General features: G+C 42.2%; 1 protein-coding gene across 6 annotated transcripts in view; it reads left to right on the forward strand.

Moving 5' to 3' along the window:
* NSD2 (nuclear receptor binding SET domain protein 2) overlaps positions 1-20,937 on the forward strand; it is a 97,377-nt gene that overhangs the window by 19,533 nt on the left and 56,907 nt on the right. For 4 of the 6 annotated variants that reach the window (XM_064286143.1, XM_064286146.1, XM_064286147.1 and 1 more), the window contains exons 2-3: positions 13,647-14,272; positions 16,956-17,118. In XM_064286143.1, the coding sequence (XP_064142213.1) occupies positions 13,736-14,272; positions 16,956-17,118 (700 nt within the window). In that variant the 5' untranslated portion in view covers positions 13,647-13,735. Of the gene's footprint in view, positions 1-1,407; positions 1,720-2,716; positions 2,826-13,646; positions 14,273-16,955; positions 17,119-20,937 lie in introns of those variants that run through there. The other 2 variants (XM_064286145.1, XM_064286144.1) reach the window with 2 other exon arrangements.

Raw genomic sequence — 20,937 nt, forward strand, 5'->3', positions numbered from 1 at the left:
TAGACTGAGAGAATGGATGGTAAGTTCGTGACAGCGATTACCTCTGGGGAGAACCAGAGGGTAATGGACTTTAAGCTTGGTGAATAAAGTAGACTTTATCTTTGTTTGGAAACCCTCGTGGCATAGTGGTTAAGTCCTACGGCTGCTAATCTAAAGGTCGGCAGTTCAAATCCGCCGGGCGCTCCTTGGACACTCTATGGGGCAGTTCTACTCTGTCCTGTAGGGTGGCTATGAGTCGGAATTGACTCGACGGCAGCAGGTTTGGTTTTTTGTTTTTTATCTTTGTTTTATTCATTTACTCTTCACCACTGACCTAGAGCTGGACTGCTTGGCTTCGAATGCTGGCTCCTCTGCTTTCTAGCTGTACAACTTTGGGCAAGTTACTTAATAATTTGGGGTCACGGTGTCCACATCTGTGAAATGGAGTAACAAAACCTGTCTTATAATTTTGTGTGCATGGAGAACTAGAACAGAACCCCCAGGAAATTGCGGAGGGCATCTTTGGTGATGGTGGGCAGTGTGATTAAGTGACCCTGGCTTCTCGCTCCTGGGTGCCCCCATAGGGCTGGTGCCCACCTAGGGCTGGGTGTCCTACTAAGGCCAGGTGCCGCTAGCCATTTCTTAAGTATCTAGTCTGGAGACTCTGCCTTAAAACATGAACACCACAGAGGAAATGCTAAAATATGTATTTATAGTTGCTATTATCGGTAGTTCCTTTTTTCTTTCATATAAAAAAATATTTCAAGCAAATGTTAAAAATGGTCATTGAAGGGTAATAAGTACACAAGTTTGTCCTATAATTATTTTTTGTACTTTTCTATCTTTAACCCTTCCCTCTTCCGCATGTAAGGATGAATGTTTGTTGAAAGGTTGATTGGCCTAGCCAGTAAAAGTGAAGCTCTCTGGGCTTGGTACTTAGTTCAGTTTTTTTCTGTGATGATTGGGCTTTTCAGGTTTTCTACCTCTTGAGTCAGTTATGATTAGGTTTCATATTTTTCTCAAAATGCTAGACAAAATGAAATATTTCTTAATTTATTGCTATACTTTTGGTAAGAAATAAAAACTTTTATGAAGGTAAAATAGTCAGTGGCTAGCAGTGCCGTGGAGGAAGCAAAGGCAGGTCCTCTTTGATGGAGTCTGTACCTTAAAGAATTCTCACAGATAAAATTCTAAGGCAAACGAGCAGCTCACAGTCAAATTAGGGAAAAGAACAGCTACAGAACACACAAACAAGCACTACAAATTAAAAAAAAGGACCTACAGAGACTTCACATATTGAAAATAGCTGTGTTTTATTATGTTTGAGGATTTAAAAGAAAGTTGAAAATACCAGCAGGGCACAAGCGATTTTGAGAAGTGTGACCAACATGCAGATTGTGCTTATTAGCACAGACCTAGGCAGTCAGCTTGGAATTTAATCCTGGCTCCATGACATCCTAGCTGGGAGCCCCAGAAAAGTTGTAAGGGAAGCCAGAAATCGGAATTAAAAAAGAAAAAGGTCCTAAACTTTAAATTTCTTCCTTTCACTTTAGCTACTCTACATTCAAGAGCAAGTGTCAAACTCTCCCAGATATCTGCTTTGGCCTTTTTTGGATCTTTTTAATGACCTTTTGCTTTCTTCATGAATGATGTCCTTGATATCATCCCACAACTCATCTGGTCTTTGATCATTAATGTTCAACGAGTTAAATCTGTTCTTGAGATGGTCCCTACATTCAGGTGGGTATACTCAAGGTCACATTTTAGCTCTGGTGGACTTGTTTTAATTATCTTCAGCTTCAGCTTGAACTTGCTTATGAGCAATTGATGTTACATTCTGCAGTTGGCCCCTGGGCTTGTTCTGACTAATGATATTATACTTCTCCATAGTTTCTTGCCACAGATGTAGTCGATTTGAGTCCTGTGTATTCCATCCAGTGAGATGCATGTGTATAGTTGCCATTTGTATTGCTGAAAAAGGGTATTTCCAATGAATAAGTAATTGGTCTTGCAGTATGATACCATGTGAGCTCCTGTGTCATTCTGTCACCAAGGCCATGTTTTCCAACTACTGATCCTTCTTCGTTTCCAACTTCCACATTCCAAAGACCAGTAATTATCAGTGCATCTTGATTACATATTCAGTCAATTTCAGACTGTGCAAGTTGGTAAAAGATCTTTAAATTTCTTTATCTTTGGCCTTAGTGGTTGGTGCATGAATTTGAATAATAGTCATATTAACTGGTCTTCCTTGTAGGTGTATGGATATTACCCTATCACTGATAGCTCTGTACTTCAGGATAGCTCTTGAAATGTCTTTATTTTTTTATTAACTTTTATTGAGCTTCAAGTGAACGTTTACAAATCAAGTCAGACTGTCACATATAAGTTTATATACACCTTACTCCATACTCCCACTTACTCTCCCCCTAATGAGTCAGCCCGTCCAGTCTCTCCTTTTGTAACAATTTTGCCAGTTTCTAACCCTCTCTACCCTCCCATCTCCCCTCCACACAGGAGATGCCAACACAGTCTCAAGTGTCCACCTGATACAAGTAGCTCACTCTTCATCGCATCTCTCTCCTACCCAATGTCCAGTCCCTTCCACGTCTGATGAGTTGTCTTCAGGAATGGCTCCTGTCCTGGGCCAACAGAAGGTTTGGGGACCATGACCGCCGGGATTCCTCTAGTCTCAGTCAGACCATTAAGTCTGGTCTTTTTATGAGAATTTGGGGTCTGCATCCCACTGATCTCCTGCTCCCTCAGGGGTTCTCTGTTGTGCTCCCTGTCAGGGCAGTCATCAGTTGTGGCCGGACACCATCTAGTTCTTCTGGTCTCAGGATGATGTAAGTCTCTGGTTCATGTGGCCCTTTCTGTCTCTTGGGCTCATAGTTGTCGTGTGACCTTGGTGTTCTTCATTCTCCTTTGATACAGGTGGTTTGAGACCAATTGATGCATCTTAGATGGCCGCTTGTTAGCATTTAAGACCCCAGATGCCACATTTCAAAGTAGGATGCAGAATGTTTTCATAATAGTATTATTTTGCCAATTGGCTTAGAAGTCCCCTTAAGCCATAGTCCCCAAACCCCGGCCCTTGCTTCGCTGAGCTTTGAAGTATTCAGTTTATCCCGGAAACTTCTTTGCTTTTGGTCCAGTCCATTTGAGCTGACCTTCTGTGTATTGAGTATTGTCCTTCTCTTCACCTAAAGTAGTTCTTATCTACTAACTAATCAGTAAATAACCCTCTCCCACCCTCCCTCCCTCCTCCCCTCGTGACCACAAAAGTATGTGTTCTTCTCAGTTTATACTATTTCTCAAGATCTTATAATAGTGGTCTTATACAATATTTGTCCTTTTGCCTCTGACTAATTTCGCTCAGCAAATGCCTTCCAGGTTCCTCCATGTTATGAAATGTTTCACAGATTCGTCACTGTTCTTTATCGATGCGTAGTATTCCATTGTGTGAATATACCACAATTTATATAACCATTCATCCGTTGATGGACACCTTGGTTGCTTCCAGCTTTTTGCTATTGTAGACAGTGCTGCAATAAACATGGGTGTGCATGTATCTGTTTGTGTGAAGGCGCTTATTTCTCTAGGGTATATTCCGAGGAGTGGGATTTCTGGGTTGTATGGTAGTTCTATTTCTAACTGTTTAAGATAACGCCAGATAGATTTCCAAAGTGGTTGTACCATTTTACATTCCCACCAGCACTGTATAAGAGTTCCCATCTCTCCGCAGCCTCTCCAACATTTATTATTTTGTGTTTTTTGGATTAATGCCAGACTTGTTGGAGTGAGACGGAATCTTATCGTGGTTTCAATTTGCATTTCTCTAATGGCTAATGATCGAGAGCATTTTCTCATGTATCTGTTAGCTGCCTGAATACCTTCTTTAGTGAAGTGTGTTTTCATATCCTTTGCCCACTTCTTGATTGGGTTGTTTGTCTTTTTGTGGTTGAGTTTTGACAGAATCATATAGATTAATTTAGAGATCAGGCGCTGGTCGGAGCTGTCGTAGCTGAAAATTCTTTCCCAGTCTGTAGGTGGTCTTTTTACTGTTTTGGTGAAGTCTTTAGATGAGCATAGGTGTTTGATTTTTAGGAGCTCCCAGTTATCTGGTTTCTCTTCATCATTTTTGGTAATGTTTTGTATTCTGTTTATGCCTTGTATTAGGGCTCCTAAGGTTGTCCCTATTTTTTCTTCCATGATCTTTATCGTTTTAGTCTTTATGTTTAGGTCTTTGATCCACTTGGAGTTAGTTTTTGTGCATGGTGTGAGGTATGGGTCCTGTTTCATTCTTTTGCAAATGGATATCCAGTTATGCCAGCACCATTTGTTAAAAAGACTATCTTTTCCCCAATTAACTGACACTGGGCGTTTGTCAAATATCAGCTTCTCATACGTGGATGGATTTATATCTGGGTTCTCAATGCTGTTCCACTGGTCTATGTGCCTGTTGTTGTACCAGTACCAGGCTGTTTTGACTACTGTGGCTGTATAATAGGTTCTGAAATCAGGTAGAGTGAGGCCTCCCTCTTTCTTCTTCTTTTTCAGTAATGCTTTGCTTATCCGAGGCTTCTTTCCCTTCCATATGAAGTTGGTGATTTGTTTCTCTGTCACCTTAAAAAATGACATTGGAATTTGGATCGGAAGTGCATTGTATGTATAGACGGCTTTTGGTAGAATAGACATTTTTACTATGTTAAGTCTTCCTATCCATGAGCAAGGTATGTTTTTCCACTTAAGTATGTCCTTTTTAATTTCTTGTAGTAGAGCTTTGTAGTTTTCTTTATATAGGTCTTTTACGTCCTTGGTAAGATTTATTCCTAAGTATTTTATCTTCTTGGGGGCTACTGTGAATGGTATTGATTTGGTTATTTCCTCTTCGATGTTCTTTTTGTTGATGTAGAGGAATCCAAGTGATTTTTGTATGTTTATCTTATAACCTGAGACTGCCAAACTCTTCTATCAGTTTCAGTAGTTTTCTGGAGGATTCGTTGGGGTTTTCTGTGTATAAGATCATGTCATCTGCAAATAGAGATAATTTTACTTCCTCTTTGCCAATCCGGATGCCATTTCTTTCTCTAGCCTAATTGCTCTGACTAGGACTTCCAACACGATGTTGAATAAGAGCGGTGATAAAGGGCATCCTTGTCTGGTTCCCGTTCTCAAGGGAAATGCTTTCAGTTTCTCTCCATTTAGAGTGATGTTGGCTGTTGGCTTTGCATAGATGCCCTTTATTATATTGAGGAATTTTCCTTCAAGTCCTATTTTGCTGAGAGTTTTTATCATAAATGGGTGTTGGACTTTGTCAAATGCCTTTTCTGCATCAATTGATCATGTGGTTTTTGTCTTTTGTTTTATTAATATGGTGGATTACATTAATGGTTTTTCTAATATTAAACCAGCCTTGCATACCTGGTATAAATCCCACTTGGTCGTGGTGAATTATTTTTTTGATATGTTGTTGAATTCTATTGGCTAGAATTTTGTTGAGGATTTTTGCATCTATTCCATTTCATTTTTGACACCTTCCAGTTTTCCTTGATTCATACTTCGTACATTCTGTGTTCTGATTACGACTAATAAATGTTTGCAGCTGTTTCTTCTCATTTTGAGTCTTGTCACATCTGCAGACGAAGATCCCAAAAGCTTTACTCCATCTGTGTCATTAAGGTCCACTCTATTTTGAGGAGGCAGCTCTTCCCCAGTCATTCTGAGTGCCTTCCAACCTAAAGGGCTCATCTTGCAGCACTATATCAAGACAATGTTCCTCTGCTGTTCGCAGAGTTTTCGCTGGTCAGTTTTTTGAGAAATAGACTGCTAGGTCCTTCTTCCTAGTCTATCTTAGCCTGGATGCTCCTGTATGGGTGACCCTGCTGGTATGTGAAATATCAGTGACATAGTTTATAGCAACACGCAATAACCACAATAGGACAAACCAGACAGATGAATGGTGTCAAAAGGAAGAAACGATGAAGTAAAAGAGCTGAACAGAAGATTTCAAAGGGTAGCTCTAGAAGACATAGTGAAGTGTTATAATGAAATGTGCAAAGACCTGGAGTTAGAAAACCAAGAGGGAAGAACATGGTTGGGATTCTCAAGTTGAAATAACTGAAGAAAAAATTCAAGCCTTGAGTTGCAATGTTGAAAGATTTGATGGATAAAAAAATTGAACGATGTGGGAAGCATCAAAAGAAGATGGAAGAAATACGGAGTCACTGGGCCAAAAGGAATTGGTCGACACTCAGGCATTTCAGAAGGTGTAGCATATGATCAGGAACTGATGTTACTGAAGGAAGAAGTCCAAGCTGCATGGAAGGTATTGGCAAGAAACAAGGCTTCAGGAATTGACCGAATACCAATTGAGATGTTTTAGCAAACAGATGCAGTGCTGGAGGTGCTCCAATGGAACGCCAGAATCATCGAACAGTATCATTTAATATCACATGCAAGTAGAATTATGCTGAAGATGACTCAAGAATGGTTGCAGCAGTACATCAACAGGAAACTGAAAGAAATTGAAGCCAGATTCAGAAGAGGACGAGGAACGAGGGGTATCATTGCTGGTGTGAGATGGATCTTAGCTGAAAGCAGAGACTACCAGAAAGATGTTTACCTGTGTTTTATTGACTATGCAGCGGAATTTGACTCTATGGATCATAAATTATGGATAATGCTGGGAAGAGTGGAGATTCCAGAACACTTACTTTTGCTCATGGGGAACCTGTACGTAGACCAAGAGGCAGTCATTTGAACATAACAAGGGGATACTGTGTGGTTTAAAATCAGGAAAGGTATGTGTCAGGGTTGAATCCTTTCACCATATTTATTCACTCTATATGCTGAGCAAATAATCTGAGAAACTGGACTACATGAAGAAGAATATGGCATCATGATTGGAGGAGGATTTAGTAACAACCTACAGTATACAGGTGAGACAGTCTTCCTTGCTGAAAGTGGAGAAGACTTGATGCACTTCCTGATGAAGATCAAAGACTGACTATTCAGTATGGATTACACCTCAACATAAAACAAAAGTCCTTACAACTGGATTTTTGTGGAACGTCGTTTTTTTTTTTTTTTTGTTTTTTATGATAAATGGAGAAAAGATTGGACTTGTCAAGGATTTCACTTTACTTGGACCCAGAATCTATGCCCATGGAAGCAGAAACAGTGCTTTGCATTGGGCAAATCTGCTGCAAGAGACCTCTTTAAAAAGCAGAGTTGTTACCTGGAGGACTAAGGTGCGTCTGACTCATGCCCCAGGGTATTTTCAGTCACCTCTTATGCACGTGAAAGCTGGACGATGAGTAAGGAAGACTGAAGAATTGGTGCCTTTGAATTGTGGTGTTGGTGAATAATATCGAACATACTGTGGACTGCCAAAAGAATGAACAAATTTGTGTTGGAAGAATCAGTACAGCCAGAATGCTCTTTAGAGGCAAGGATGGCTAAACCATGTCTCATATACTTTGGACGTGTTACTAGGAGGAACCAATCCCTGGAGAAGGACATCATGCTTGGTAAAGTAGAGAGTCAGTAAAAAAGAGGAAGGCCCTCAGTGAGGTGGATTGACACAGTGGCTGCAACAGTGGGCTCAAGCATAACGATTGCGAGGATGGCATAGGACTGGGCAGTGTTTTACTCTGTTATATGTAGGGTCGCTATGAGTTAAAACTGACTTTGATGGCACCTAACAACAACAACAAAACTACGTAGTGTAGGTCTGTTGATGACAAATTTTTAGTTATTTCAAAGTATCTTTATTTTGCATTTATTTTTTTTAATTTTATTTTGATACTGAGAATATACATAGCAAACATTCACCAATTCTACATGTACAATTCAGTGACGTTGATTGCCTTCTTTGAATTGTGCACCCATTCTCTTTTCTGAGTTGTTCCTCCTCCATTAACATAAACCCACTGCCCCCTAAGCTTCCTGTCTAATCTTATGAGTTGCTGTTGTCACTTTGATCTCATACATAGTTCTTAAAAGAGCATAATGTTCAAGGCAGACATTTTTTACTAGTTAAGCTAAACTATTATTTGATTTTTAAGAAGACTTACAAGGGTTATTTTTGGTTTAAGGTTTAAAGATTGTCTCAGGGCAATAGTTTTAGGGACTCTCCAACCCCCAGGGCTCTAGAAAGCCTGGAGTGCATAAGTTTTTGAAACTTCTGCCCCTTTTGATCAGGATTCTTCTATAAAACCTGTACAGTAATGGTAGCCGGGCACCAACCAGCTCTTCTGGTCTCATGACAAAGCAGGTGATTGTTCATGGAGGCAGTTAGCCACAACTTTCTGTATCCTCTACTTAGCCCTGACTCTTCTTCTTTCTCTGTTGCTCCAGGTGAATAGAGACCAATTGCTGTGGCTTAGATGGCACTTCACAGCAAACTAGGAGGTAGAACAGAAGCACTAAACACAATATTAGGCCATTTAACCAAGATGTCCCATGAAACCATGACCCTCTACCTCTAAACCGAGGAACTAAATCCCATGAGGTTTTTGGTTGTATATGAACATCTCAGCAGCTTTTTTTTTTTTTTTTTTTGCTGTTATTGTTGCCTTCATTCTTGAAGGATAGTTTTGCTGGATATCAAATTCTGGGTTGACAGTTTTTCTTTAACTGCTTAAAAGATGTAATTCCACTGTCTTCTAGCCTATGTTTCTCATGAGAAGTAAATAATCATTCATATTCTATGTGTAATAAGTCATTTTTCTGCTTTCAAGATTTTCTCTTTACCATTGGTTTTCAGCAGTTTGACCAGTGCTCCTGGGGGTGAGGGTTGCTATGAATCAGAATTGACTTGATGGTGATGGGTTTGGTTTGGTTTTGAGCTTCTTGAATTTCTAAATTTATGTCTCAACAAATTGGGAAAATTTTTGGCCATATTTTTTCTAAACATTTTTTATCTCATTCTTTTGTTCCTCTCATTTTAGGGGGGAATTTGTACATTTTGATATTGTTCACCTGAGGCTCTGTTCACTTTTTTCTTTTTCACATACTTTTTTCTCTTTTTTATATTAATTTTTATTAATCTGTTTTCCCATTCCGTAACTCTTCTGCCATCTACATCCAATATGCTATTCCAGCCCATCCTATGATTTTTTTAAATTTTAGGTACTGTATTTTTCAACTATAGGATTTCCATTTGATTCTTTTTTTTTTCTTCAGATTTTCTGCTTATTCTCCTATCGTGAATAAATTTTCCTTTATGTGATTGAACATTGTTATATTGTTGTTAGTTAGCTGCTGTTGAGTTACCCCTGACTTGTGATGATGCTGTGTGCAAAACACTGCCTGGTCCTGTGCCATCCCCCTGAGCAGTTGGGAATTGGACCGTATGGTTATAATAGATGGTTTGAAATACTTGTCTGCTAAATTTCAGCATTGCAGTTGTTTTCTATCGTTTAACTATTTCTTCAGATGTTGAGTAATTTTGTGTCGTATCCTGGATATTGTGAATGATGCATTGTAGACACTGTGGATTCTGTTGTGTTCCTCCTAAGATTTTTTTTGGCTTCTTTTTTTAATTGTGCAAATATACACAACAAAGCATTCACCAATTCAATCATTTCTGCCTGCACAAGTCAGTGACACTGATTAAACTCTTTATGTCCTATGTTTTTCCTAATTATTCTACCACCATTATTGTAAACTCAGCACCCCTCGCCAAGCAAAAACTCCTCATTTCTTCCTCCTTCTTATCCCTGGTAACCATTAATAAGCTTTGGTTTCTATGTATTTGCTTATTTCATATAAATGAGGTCATAAAGTATTTGTCCTTTTTTGCCTGACTCAGTATATTTTCGAGGTTCACCCGTATTGTATCAGGACTTCATTTCTTTGTTGGGTCCACACTTTGTTTATCCGTTCATCTGTTGGTGGACATTTGATTGTTTCTACCTTTTGGCTGTTGTGAAAAATGCTGCCATGAACGTTGATGAGCAGGTCCCTTTTTGCATTCTCACTTTCACTTCTGGGTCTATACCTAGGATCGGGATTGCCGGGTTACGTGGTAGTTACGCGCTCAGCCTCCTGAGGAACTGCCAAATTGTTTTTCACAGTGGCTGTATCATTTCACATCCCCACTAGCATGAGGATTCCATTTTCTCCACATCCTCTCCAATACCTTGTTTTCCATTTTTTTGATCATTGCCGTTCCAACGGAGGTGGGGTGCTATCTCATTGTGGTTTTGATTTACATGTCCCGAAGGAGCCCTGGTGGTGCAGTGGTTGAGAGCGCAGGTGCTAACCAAAAGTTCGGCAGTTTGAATCCACCAGCCGCTCTTCAGGAGAAGGATGTGGTAGTCTGCTCCTGTAAAGATTTGTTGTGGTTAGGTGCCGTCGAGTCGGTTCCAACTCAAAGTGACACTGTGTACAACTGAACGGGAACACTGCCTGGTCCCGCCCATCCTCGTAATCATTGTTTGCTTGAGCCTGTGGTTAAAGCCACTGTGTTGATCCATCTTGTTGAGGGTCTTCCTTTTTTCTCTGACCCTTTACTTTACCAAGCATGATGTCCTTCTCCAGGCACTGGTCCCTCCTCATAACATGTCCAAATTATGTGAGATGAAGTCTCGCCATCCTCGCTTCTAAGGAACATTCTGGCTGTACTTCTTCCAAGAGATTTACAGCCTTCAAAACCCTTTGGGGCAGTTCTGCTGTGTCCTGTAGTGTTGCCATGAGTCGGAATCTACTCGACAGCAAAGGACTTGGTTTTTGGACAGACCTAATGACATCAGGGAGCTTTTTATGTGTTTGTTGGCCACCTGAGTATCCTCTTTGGAGAAATGTCAGTTCAAGTCCTTAGTCCATATTTCGATTGGGTTGTTTGTCTTTTTTTTTATTGTTGAGTTATAGGTATTTATATATTTTGGAAATTAAACCCTTATCAGATACATGATTCTTGAAAAATTTCTCCCAATCCATGGATTTTCTCTTCACTTTGTTGAAAGTATTTAATTCTTATGAAGCCTCAGTTACCTATTTTATCTTTTATTGCTCCTGCTTTTGTTGTCATATCCGATAATCCATAGCTAAATACTACATCCTGCATTTATACCCCTATATTTCCTTTTGAGAAGTTTTTGGTTTTTAGTTTTCACTTTAAAGTTTTTAATCTATTTTGAATTGTTTTTTTGTATATGGTGTGAGGCAAGCACGGATTCTGTTTTATTCTTCTGCATGTGGAAATTCATTTTTCCCAGCACCATCTATTGAAGAGCTGACTTGTTTTTGTTCAGCATTTGGAATCTCATTTTAGTTATCTTATAAGTTAGATCGCTTGGAGTCAACCCCATATATGTGTCAGGCTGAGATTTGGACAGAGTTTATTTGCAGAAATTTGGGCACCCCTTCTGTGGCTCTCTCCTTTTTGATCCCTCCCCCTCCCCCTTTCCTTTTATATCTACTGCAGTTTCCCAAACTTTCTTTAGGCACAAAACTGTAAAAACTGAGAAATTCACCGAGTGCAGTTTTCTTTCTTTCAAGTGTTGACTCCCATCCAATTTCTCCCTGCCTTTGGTTGCTTTCCAGTGCCTTCAAGTACTTTTTTATATTTTATCCAGCGCTTATAGATGTTGCCTGTGGGACAGTTGGTTTGATATGAGGTACCCAATCATTACTGGAAGAGGAAACTATTTTGCCTTTAAAAAAAATTATATGCATCAAACAAAGCATTTTTATATGTATCTTGGTGTTTAAGGTCACCCAGTACACATTAATCTAAACTAGAACTTGAGGTTGCTTTAAATTTACTCCTTTTTTTCCCCGTGGCTCCTTCCTCAGCTGTCTGGCTTCTACCCCGATCTTTCTGTGGTACCTGCACATTGCAGACAGCAGCGACCCCTAATTGCTCTTTATCAACAGTTCCTCAACCTTGGCACCACTGACATTTTGGACTGGATAATTCTTTGTTGCCGAGGCTGTCCTGTGCATTGTAGAATGTTTAGCAGCATTCCAGTCCTCTACCCACTAGATGTCAGTAGCAACCCCCAGGTCGTAACAATCAAAAGTGTGTTGTCCTGTGCTGTCTTTGATTCCCGTTACAGTGCTGAATGTGCCCCGAGGAGCAAAATTGTCCCTGGTTGAGAACCACTGCTCTACATCAGTGGGCATCTCCAGTTACTCTTCTCAACTTCTCCCCAGCCTTTGATGAGATTGATTGTCACCTTCTAAAAGGAATCTCTTTGCTATCAGTGGTGGCACACTCTTGGTGGATGTCTTGGCAGCTTAGATGGGTGCCTGCCTGTTCTTATTCCTGTCTGGCCTTTGGGTTCTGACGCAGACACTCTTCTCATCTCCTGTGGTCCCCTGACCTGGGGATTGTAGCTGCTCAGTGAAGATTCTGCATTGCCACACGGCAGCCAGAGCAGTCTTCCTGAAACCAACCTCCTGTGCGTGTGGGCCTCGCACACCACTGCTTCAGCTTGACTGTTCTCCACAAATTACGAAGCAGTGCTTGTCAATGGCTCAGCAGTGTTGCCTTTGGCTACTTAATCTTCAGGTGTGGTTAACTAAAATGAATGTTATTGCCGTGTTCCTCGTCACCAGTGTTACTTTGGACCTGGGCAAGGTCGGGGGACGGGGATTAGGGTACTAGACTGAGCGCCTACCAGAACTGACTCAGAGTGCTTTCTCACTTTGTTACTCTTGGCTTTTGCTTTTTTTCATCACCTGGAACTAATACAGGTAGTCCCTGACTTAAGACTGGGCTCCATTCCAACAGCTGTGTTTTAAGTCGGTTCTGACATACATCGAATACTTTTTTTTTTCATAATTATTGCTTTTATTGTCAGTATCTGTATAAATCTGATTTCTGAACATCTGCAAGTGAGCGTCTGAGAATGATAATACCAGCAAATTACATGCTGCAACATTGTATGTGGTACATATTACTAACAATAAAAGATGTATGAAAAAAACAGTCGTTAGTGCGGTTCATCATCTTAAGCTGGGGGGCTACCTTTACTCTGCTAGGAGTTGGAAGATGAGGGTTTTAAACCCTGCTGACCTTGGGCATGTTGCTTCAGCGCCCTCTTCAGCTGTTTGTTTTGTTTTTAAGCTCCTCCGTGTTCCTTTGCATGGGCCTGGCATTGTGTTAGCTGCCTTTCACACATTGACTCTCTGTTTTTTAAGATTATTCCGTAGTGATACCAAAAAACCAAACCCAGTGCTGTCGAGTCAATTCCGACTCATAGTGACCCTATAGGACAGAGTAGAACTGCCACATAGAGTTTCCAAGGAGCGCCTGGGGTATTTGAATTGCCGACCCTTTGGTTAGCAGCCGTAGCACTTTACCACTACGCCACCAGGGTTTCCTCTGTACTGATAGGTACGTAGTAATCTAGTTTTCTAGAATGATTAAACAGATTATATTATGTGTCCACAGCCACATTGCTAGTTAATGGTAGAGGCATGGTTTGAGTTCAGCACCCTTGACCGACTTTTTTTTTTTTTTTTTTAATTCCTGGTTCCTTTCTTTATCATTTTGTGATTCTGTGTCATTTTTGTGATATTTGAACTGTCTCCTGTGACCTAACTCATTATGTAAAACATTATAAATTGCCTGAAAACCCAAAGCTATAGTGTTGTCGGCATACTTACCCTAGGTTTTAAATGTAATATGTTGCTTTTTTTTCATTCTATAGTGTTCTAAGGGCCGAAGCATCTGGGCTGAATAGACTTCAGCATCAAAAAAAGTCCTCTTTCTGTTTGGAAAGTTGTAAAGTGCATAAAGATGAAGCAGGCACCAGAAATCCTTGGCAATACCAACGGAAAGACGCAGAACTGTGAAGTGAATCGTGAATGTTCTGTATTCCTCAGCAAAGCCCAGCTTTCTACCACTCTGCAAGAAGGGGTCATGCAGAAATTTAATGGCCATGATGCGCTTCCCTTTATTCCAACTGAGAAGCTGAAAGACCTTACTTCCCGTGTGTTTAATGGAGAACCTGGTGCTCATGATGCCAAATTGCGTTTTGAGTCCCAGGAAATGAAAGGAATTGGGACACCACCTAACACTACCCCTATTAAAAATGGCTCTCCAGAAATTAAGCTGAAAATCACCAAAACATATATGAATGGGAAACCTCTCTTTGAATCTTCCATTTGTGGTGACAGTGCAGCTGATGTGTCCCAGTCAGAAGAAAATGGACAAAAACCTGAAAACAAGGCAAGAAGGAGCAGAAAGAGAAGCATAAAATACGATTCCTTCCTGGAGCAGGGCCTTGTTGAAGCAGCTCTGGTATCCAAGATTTCAAGTCCCACAGACAAAAAGGTATTTATGAGGAGTTCTTTCTGGGGCTGGGTATTCTGTCTGAGGTTGGGTAGAAACATGAGGACCGTGTAAGGATATCTCCTTGTGGAGTGGCGGGTGGAAGGCAGCTGGTGCCGTGTAGATAGTGTGGCTGGGCCGTGCTTGCAGTAAGGAGTCTGTCCTCCTCTTCACCTGTCCACATAGTGGCTGACGCTGCCCGAGCCTTGCCTGCAGATCAGGCACTATGTACCAGGACCCCCCCACCTTTAGGTCTACCAGCTGCTTGCTGAGCCAGTTGTGAGACCTAGAGAGGTTAACTAAGCGTTCAGATTAAAATGGCTAAAAAGAGGCAAAGCCAGTTTCTGAGCCCAGATCTGGCCAGTTCTAGAGCCCTTGGTCTTCAGGCTGTAGTGTTTTCACTTATCTCTTATCTCCAGAGATGTTCTTTGGCCTAGTTGTGGCGAGTGGAGGTACACTGGACTCGCCCAGCTTCTTAAACCCACATCATGTAATGAGTGGAAGCAGAAGTGCTTTTGTCATTCTCTTAAACCCACACCATGTAATGAGTGGAAGCAGAAGCGCTTTTGTCATTCTTACTGCAAAATTCACTGTCTGTTCCCCCACCTGTCTTTGCAGCCAGGCAGTCTAGTATGTGGTTCGACTCTTTGAGGATCAGGCCCGTGTCTTAGGTTTTTGCGTTCTTGGTTCTCAGTGCAGAGCCTAGCACTTAGAACACTAGGGAATGAACGCTGGCTTATCAAAAACTGGGACGGAGAATCCTATCTTAAGTTAAAAGAGCACTGGTGGCTCCATCTCGTTTTGTCTGGTGGTTTGTGTCACCATGTCTTCAAATGACTCTTGGGGGCCCTAATCCTTAGATGAGTGTGAGCTGTTTGATGCAGCCAGAGCGCCTTGGCAGAGGAAATGGGGGCATAGCAGTCCCACCTGTGTTCATGGCCCACTTTACTTTAGGAGTGAGTAGTCTAGAAGATGTTTTGGTGCCCTTTCTTTCCACATCTTTGCTTGTGGCCTTTAGTGGCAGCTCCACACCCACCTGCACCTCAGGTGCTGCAGGGCAGGAATGAGGAAAGGGAGCCTGAGTCAGTTTGGGGTTGGTGTTATTTACCAAAGTTGAATATTTAAAATTATAGTTGAGGAATTTTATTTAGGAATTCCACAGATGGGGGGAAAGACAGATGTTTCTTTGAAGTTGTTAAAATAGTGAAGGGCATCGAAGGCATAAAGATGTTGTGTTTTTGAGTACACGGGCGCTGTTTAGCTCTTACTAATGTAATCACAATGGTGAGTTTTTTAAAAAGACCATGGTTGCATCGTACCTCGTTCTTTTTACAGTGAAAATGGTCTCTGTAAGCTGTCAGAAACCTGGTTTTTATTCCCAGCTTGACCACTTGGTTTGGTTCAAACTGGGGTTAACCACTTGAGTTTTGACTCTCCATCTGCAAAAAGGGGACAACAATACTTGTCCTCAGAAGCTGTCCCGTGACTTAAATGACCCGATAAATGTACAAATGGGATGCTGTAGAACATTCTGAGGGCTAATATTTTTTGAAAGCTTATGACAGCTCTGTGCCAACCCTTAGCACCATGAGTATTCAGGGACTGGTATCCTCATTTTACAGATGAGGAAACTGAGGCCCAAAGACATTTAACAGCTTGCCCAAGTATAGAATCAGAAACTCACACTTGTGTCTGTTTGCGTGAGGTCATTCTTTTAGTTGCTGCCCTGCACTGTATTAACCGTTGCCATTGAGTTGATTCTGACTTGTAGCAACCCTATAGCACAGAGTAGAACTGCCTCATAGGGTTTCCAAGGAGCGGCTGGTAGATTTTGAACTGCCAACCTTTTGGTTAGTAGCTGAGCTCTTAACCATTACCCTAGTAGGGGTCCTATATTGTATAATTCTATGTTAACTGATTAATTTAAAGAGATAACAACATTTCTGTTGTAAGCCTGAAAGTGAAAAGGGTTATTCAGTTCAATCAGTAGGGAAAAGAGGCATCCACTTTCTCCCTCCCTAACTTTATAGTCTTAGCCAGCTGGGGAAACAGAGGAGGTTAAAGGACGCTGTTGGCTGCGAGAGCAGACTAAGAGAGTGGTGTGGAGAAAAGTTTGCCCTTGTTAGGCCATTCAGCGCTCATACTCAACCCATGTTCAATAGATGAAGAGAGCCCAGATGACTCAGCTAAGGACAGGTAGAGCTGGGATTCCCTTCCTAGGCCTTCCTGACACCCTTACCACCTTGGGTCCTGTCCTGTTGGTTAACACCCATGTTCCAGAGAACTGACAGCCAGACATGTGGCTGTGGTCGGGCTCCGAGTATGGACTCAGGACTTCTGGAGAATTCCTTTTGACCAGGTCTGTGAAGCATAGTTAGAGACCATCCACAAGCCACGGAAGTAGATTTTCTAGAGAGGTTCATAACGTTGAGCACCTAGTAGGTGCCAGGCACTGTGCTGGCCCTTTAGGTGAGGACAGATGAAAAGACAGATAAACAATTGCGATGAAATGGGATACAGCGAATGGGAGCAGTGTGTGTGTGTGTGTGCGTGTGTGTGCGTGTGCATGCATGCACATGTGGCTGTGTGTGTCTTAAACCTCTTTTGGTTTCCTATGGTTAGAAGGCTGACTTGGTGGTAGTTACTTGATTTGTGTTAGTATTTGTCTTCTGTTGTTCATTTTCAGATTCCAGTCAAGAAGGAGCCCTGTCCAAATATCAGCAGAGACAAAGACCGTCTGCTAAGATACAGCGTTGGAGATTTGGTATGGTCCAAAGTGTCAGGTTATCCCTGGTGGCCGTGCATGGTGTCTGCTGACCCGCTTCTTCACACCTGTACCAAACTTAAAGGTATTGTGGTTTTGGCCTTTTTTCCGGGCATTCTCTTCTGGACTTAATCTTTCTTAATCTCTGGGCATCTTTCTTACGTTTCCTTAAATGACCCTATTGTGGTTCATTTTTGCAGTTTTGCCTGAAGTTAGTTATTGAATCAGACGTAACCCATTACCATTTCTTTTTATATCCAGCTCAGATATTAATCTGTATGAATTTAATTAGAGACATTAAACGAGGAGTGGCCTTCACCTTATCCTTTTTTTATTGTAAATAATCTATTATTTAGATATACCGTGATTGCTTATTTCAGCATAGTTTGCAGAAAAAGCACTTCATACTAAGTGTGAGTTAGAAAAATGTATCAGTTTATTTTATTAGGCTTGTGCGGTGAGGTAAAAAGTGAGAAAATATCATGTTTGGTCTCTGGACACTTGGGAAGGTTAAGGCTCATGTAGGGTAGCTAAAGACTGTACTAAGAATGTAACATGCCATTGATACAGGTTAGAGCATGTCAGGGATTGAATTGTGCCCCCCCAAAGTATCTGTCAACTTGGCTAGGTCCTGATTCCCAGTATTGTATGATTGTCCACCATTTCATGTGATTTTCTTATATATTGTAACTCCTATCGCTATGATGTAGTGAAATGGATTAGTGGCAGTAATACTGATGAGATCTACAAGATTGTGTTGTGTTTTAAGTCAATCTCTTTTGAGATATAGAAGAGAGAAGTGAGGAGAGAGACACGGGGTCCTCATACCACCAAGAAAGCAGTGTTGGGAGCAGAGCGCCTCCTTTGGACCTGAGGTTCCTGTGCTGAGATGCTCCCAGACCAAGGAAAGACTGATGACAAGGACCTTCCTCCAGAGCTGACGAGAGAGAAAGCCTTCTTCTGGAGCCGGCACTCTGAATTTGGACATCTAGCCTACTGGACTGTGAAATAATAAACTTCTCTTTGTTAAAGCCATCCACTGTGGTATTTCTGTTATAGCAGCACTAGATGAATAAGACAGAATTTGGTACCAGGAGTGGGGTGCTGCTCTAACAGATACCTAAAATGTGAAAGCAGTTTTGAAACTGAATGGATAGAGGACTGGCAGCATCAGAGGACCAGCAGCGGCAGAACCGGGAGACCAGCGCCAGGCAACCCATGGAGGGAGGGAGCTGAGTGCCTTTGCACAGGAGGCTTCCTGGTGGAGTGGGGTGCCTCCAGGCACTTACTGGTGGAGCTACAGAGCTGTGGAACACTTGTCCCATCAGGGCAGGTGCGGGCGTGAAGCCCAAGGAGCCAAGAGTCCAAGAAACCAGAAAGCAGAAGCTGAAGAGACAAGGAACACAGGAAGCTGAGCTGCCTCAGTCTCAAAAGTATGGCCAGGACCTCTTGGGTTTCAGAGGGTGGAGCCATGGCCTCTGATGTTTCTAAGGGTGGAGTTGCCACTCAGGTGGACTAGGAGAGTGGGAACACCTAAAGCTGAGGGAGTAGAGTTGCCACCTCAGTGGACCTGAAAGGCAGAGCTGCAGCCCAGGGCTGAGGGGCCTCCACTCACAATCTGGAGAGTGTAGCCAATACCTAGAGTCTGGAGGGCAGGGAAATTGTGTAAATGGTCTCAGAGAGCAGAGGATTATTTTCAAAGCCTGAGGCCTGATGTAATATGTTCTTCTGACTTGCTTGGTACCTGTTATACCTGCTTTCCCTCCACTTTCCCCCATTGGTAATGGAAATGTCTAGCTTGTGCCTGTTCTGGCATTGTACTTTGGAAGCAGATAATTTGTATTCTAGATTTCACAGATGAAGAGGAATTTTTGGATTTTGGACTTGGAATTGATTTAAGACTTTGGCTATGATATGGTGGGGTGAATATACTTTACATATGGCAAGGACAAGAATTTTTAGGGGCAAAAGGGTGGAATGTCATGGATTGAATTGTGTTCCCCAGAAACACCTCTCAGCTTGGCTAGGTCCTGATTCCCAGCATTGTATGATTGTCCGCCATCTTCTGTGATTTTCCTATATGTTGTAAATCCTATCACTGTGACGTAAGGAGACAGATCAGTGGCAGTTACATTGATAAGCTCGCCAAGATTATGTTGTGTCTTAGGCCAATCTGTTCTGAGATATAAAAAGAGAGAAGTGAGCAGAGAGACATGGGGACCTCCATGCCACCGAGAAAGCAGTGCCAGGGGCAGAGCGCCTCCTTTGGACCTGAGATTCCTGCACTGAGATGTTCCCAGACCCAGGGAAGACTGATGACAAGGACCTTCCTCCAGAGCCGACAAAGAAAGCCTTCTCCTGGAGCCGGCGCCCTGAATGCAGACTTCTGGCCTACCGTACTGTGAGGGAATAAGCTTCTCTTTGTTAAAGCCATCCAGTTGTGGTATTTCTGTTATAGCAGGACTAGATGACTAAGACACAGGACTAGATGACTAAGACACAGCAAATAATAATTGGACAATGCATGAATATGATTTTGGAGAAAAAGTAAACAAAGGATCAGGTGGTTTGAGATTCTTCTGGAAAGTTCTAGAATAAAGTTTGAAATTGAGGAAAATGAGCCGTTTCAAATAAAGAGCAGGAGCTGAGTAAATTAAGTGCCCCACATACCCTCCACAACCTGCAGAAGTGTGAAGACAAGAGCCGTGGATGGTCTGGACCTAGGTGTCCAGCCCAGGATTGCCAGCCAGACCATCTATGTAGCCCTTTAGTGTTGCCCATGAGTGCATGTCTTCTCCTACTCCCAGTAACTGGAGAACTGAGCTCACAAGAGCGATGCTGCTGCTCCTGCTACAGGCTTGGGTCCTCATTCTGTCACAGGCATGGCCACACAGGGTTGCAGGTTGACTGTGGGACCAGGTAGCTGCCGGGTATGGTGGTGCTTCTCTGGCAAACAGACTCCAGAAGGGGCTGGTTCAGGACGAAGAGCTCTTTGTTTGGGTCCGATGTGTTGTCATCATTGCAGGGCATGTCCCTGCCTGGGCCTCCTTGACCTTTGGGGCAGTTGGACCTCTGCCTGGAGGCTCAGGAGCTCACATGTGCTCCACAAGGACTTGTAGTGGTAGGAGAAACTCCTGTAGCCTGACTTCATCTCTGTCTTTTCGCATCTTCTGCTGGCCAGAATTGGGTAAATCCCTCCCAAAGACTTCAGCAACCTCAAGGCGTACCCCTGAGGCATTCAGACTGGGTCAGAATGTGAAAGAAAAATAACCTGTTCAGACAGAACCTGGGCTGTCCTGCCTTTGTTTGGCGGTGGGCCCTTGTGCCTCTGCAGTCAGATACAGGCAGAGGGTGGTATCTGACGTAGGTCTGAGATTCTGTTTATTCCCTCTCAGCTTCCCTAAAACCAGGCAGGCCCCCGCCACAGAAAACCTGAAGTAGAAGTCAGCTTGGACCTCATGACTTCTACATGTTTGTTTGCATAGGGATCACAATCAGGTTTTGTTGATTTCTTTTTTAGTGTCTGGGGACTTTTGCTTTGTTTATATGCCTGCCATGTTAAGCTCCTAGACCTTGTATGACTGAAGGGGTCTTTTGAGTATGTTCCTTGGAAACTCTTGGCAGTTCTGCTGTGTCCTATAGGGTCACTATGAGGTGGAATCTACTCAGTGGCAATGGGTTTGGTTTCGTTCCAACTCTCAGGGTTGATTGCCTTAACTTTAATGCCATTACATCTTTCCCTTGCCTTAGAAATGAGTAATCTCTGTAGTCTACAACTGCTTTTCCTTTTCACCCTTAGACACACTGCCATTTTTATTTATCTCTTGCTTCCTTTTTCTGTACTTCTGGACCCTTCACTCCGGCTAACTGCTTTCACTTTTTTGCTTGTGACACTGCAATGTTC

Source organism: Loxodonta africana, chromosome 5, assembly GCF_030014295.1.
Source record: "Loxodonta africana isolate mLoxAfr1 chromosome 5, mLoxAfr1.hap2, whole genome shotgun sequence".
NCBI classification, from domain to species: domain Eukaryota; kingdom Metazoa; phylum Chordata; class Mammalia; order Proboscidea; family Elephantidae; genus Loxodonta; species Loxodonta africana.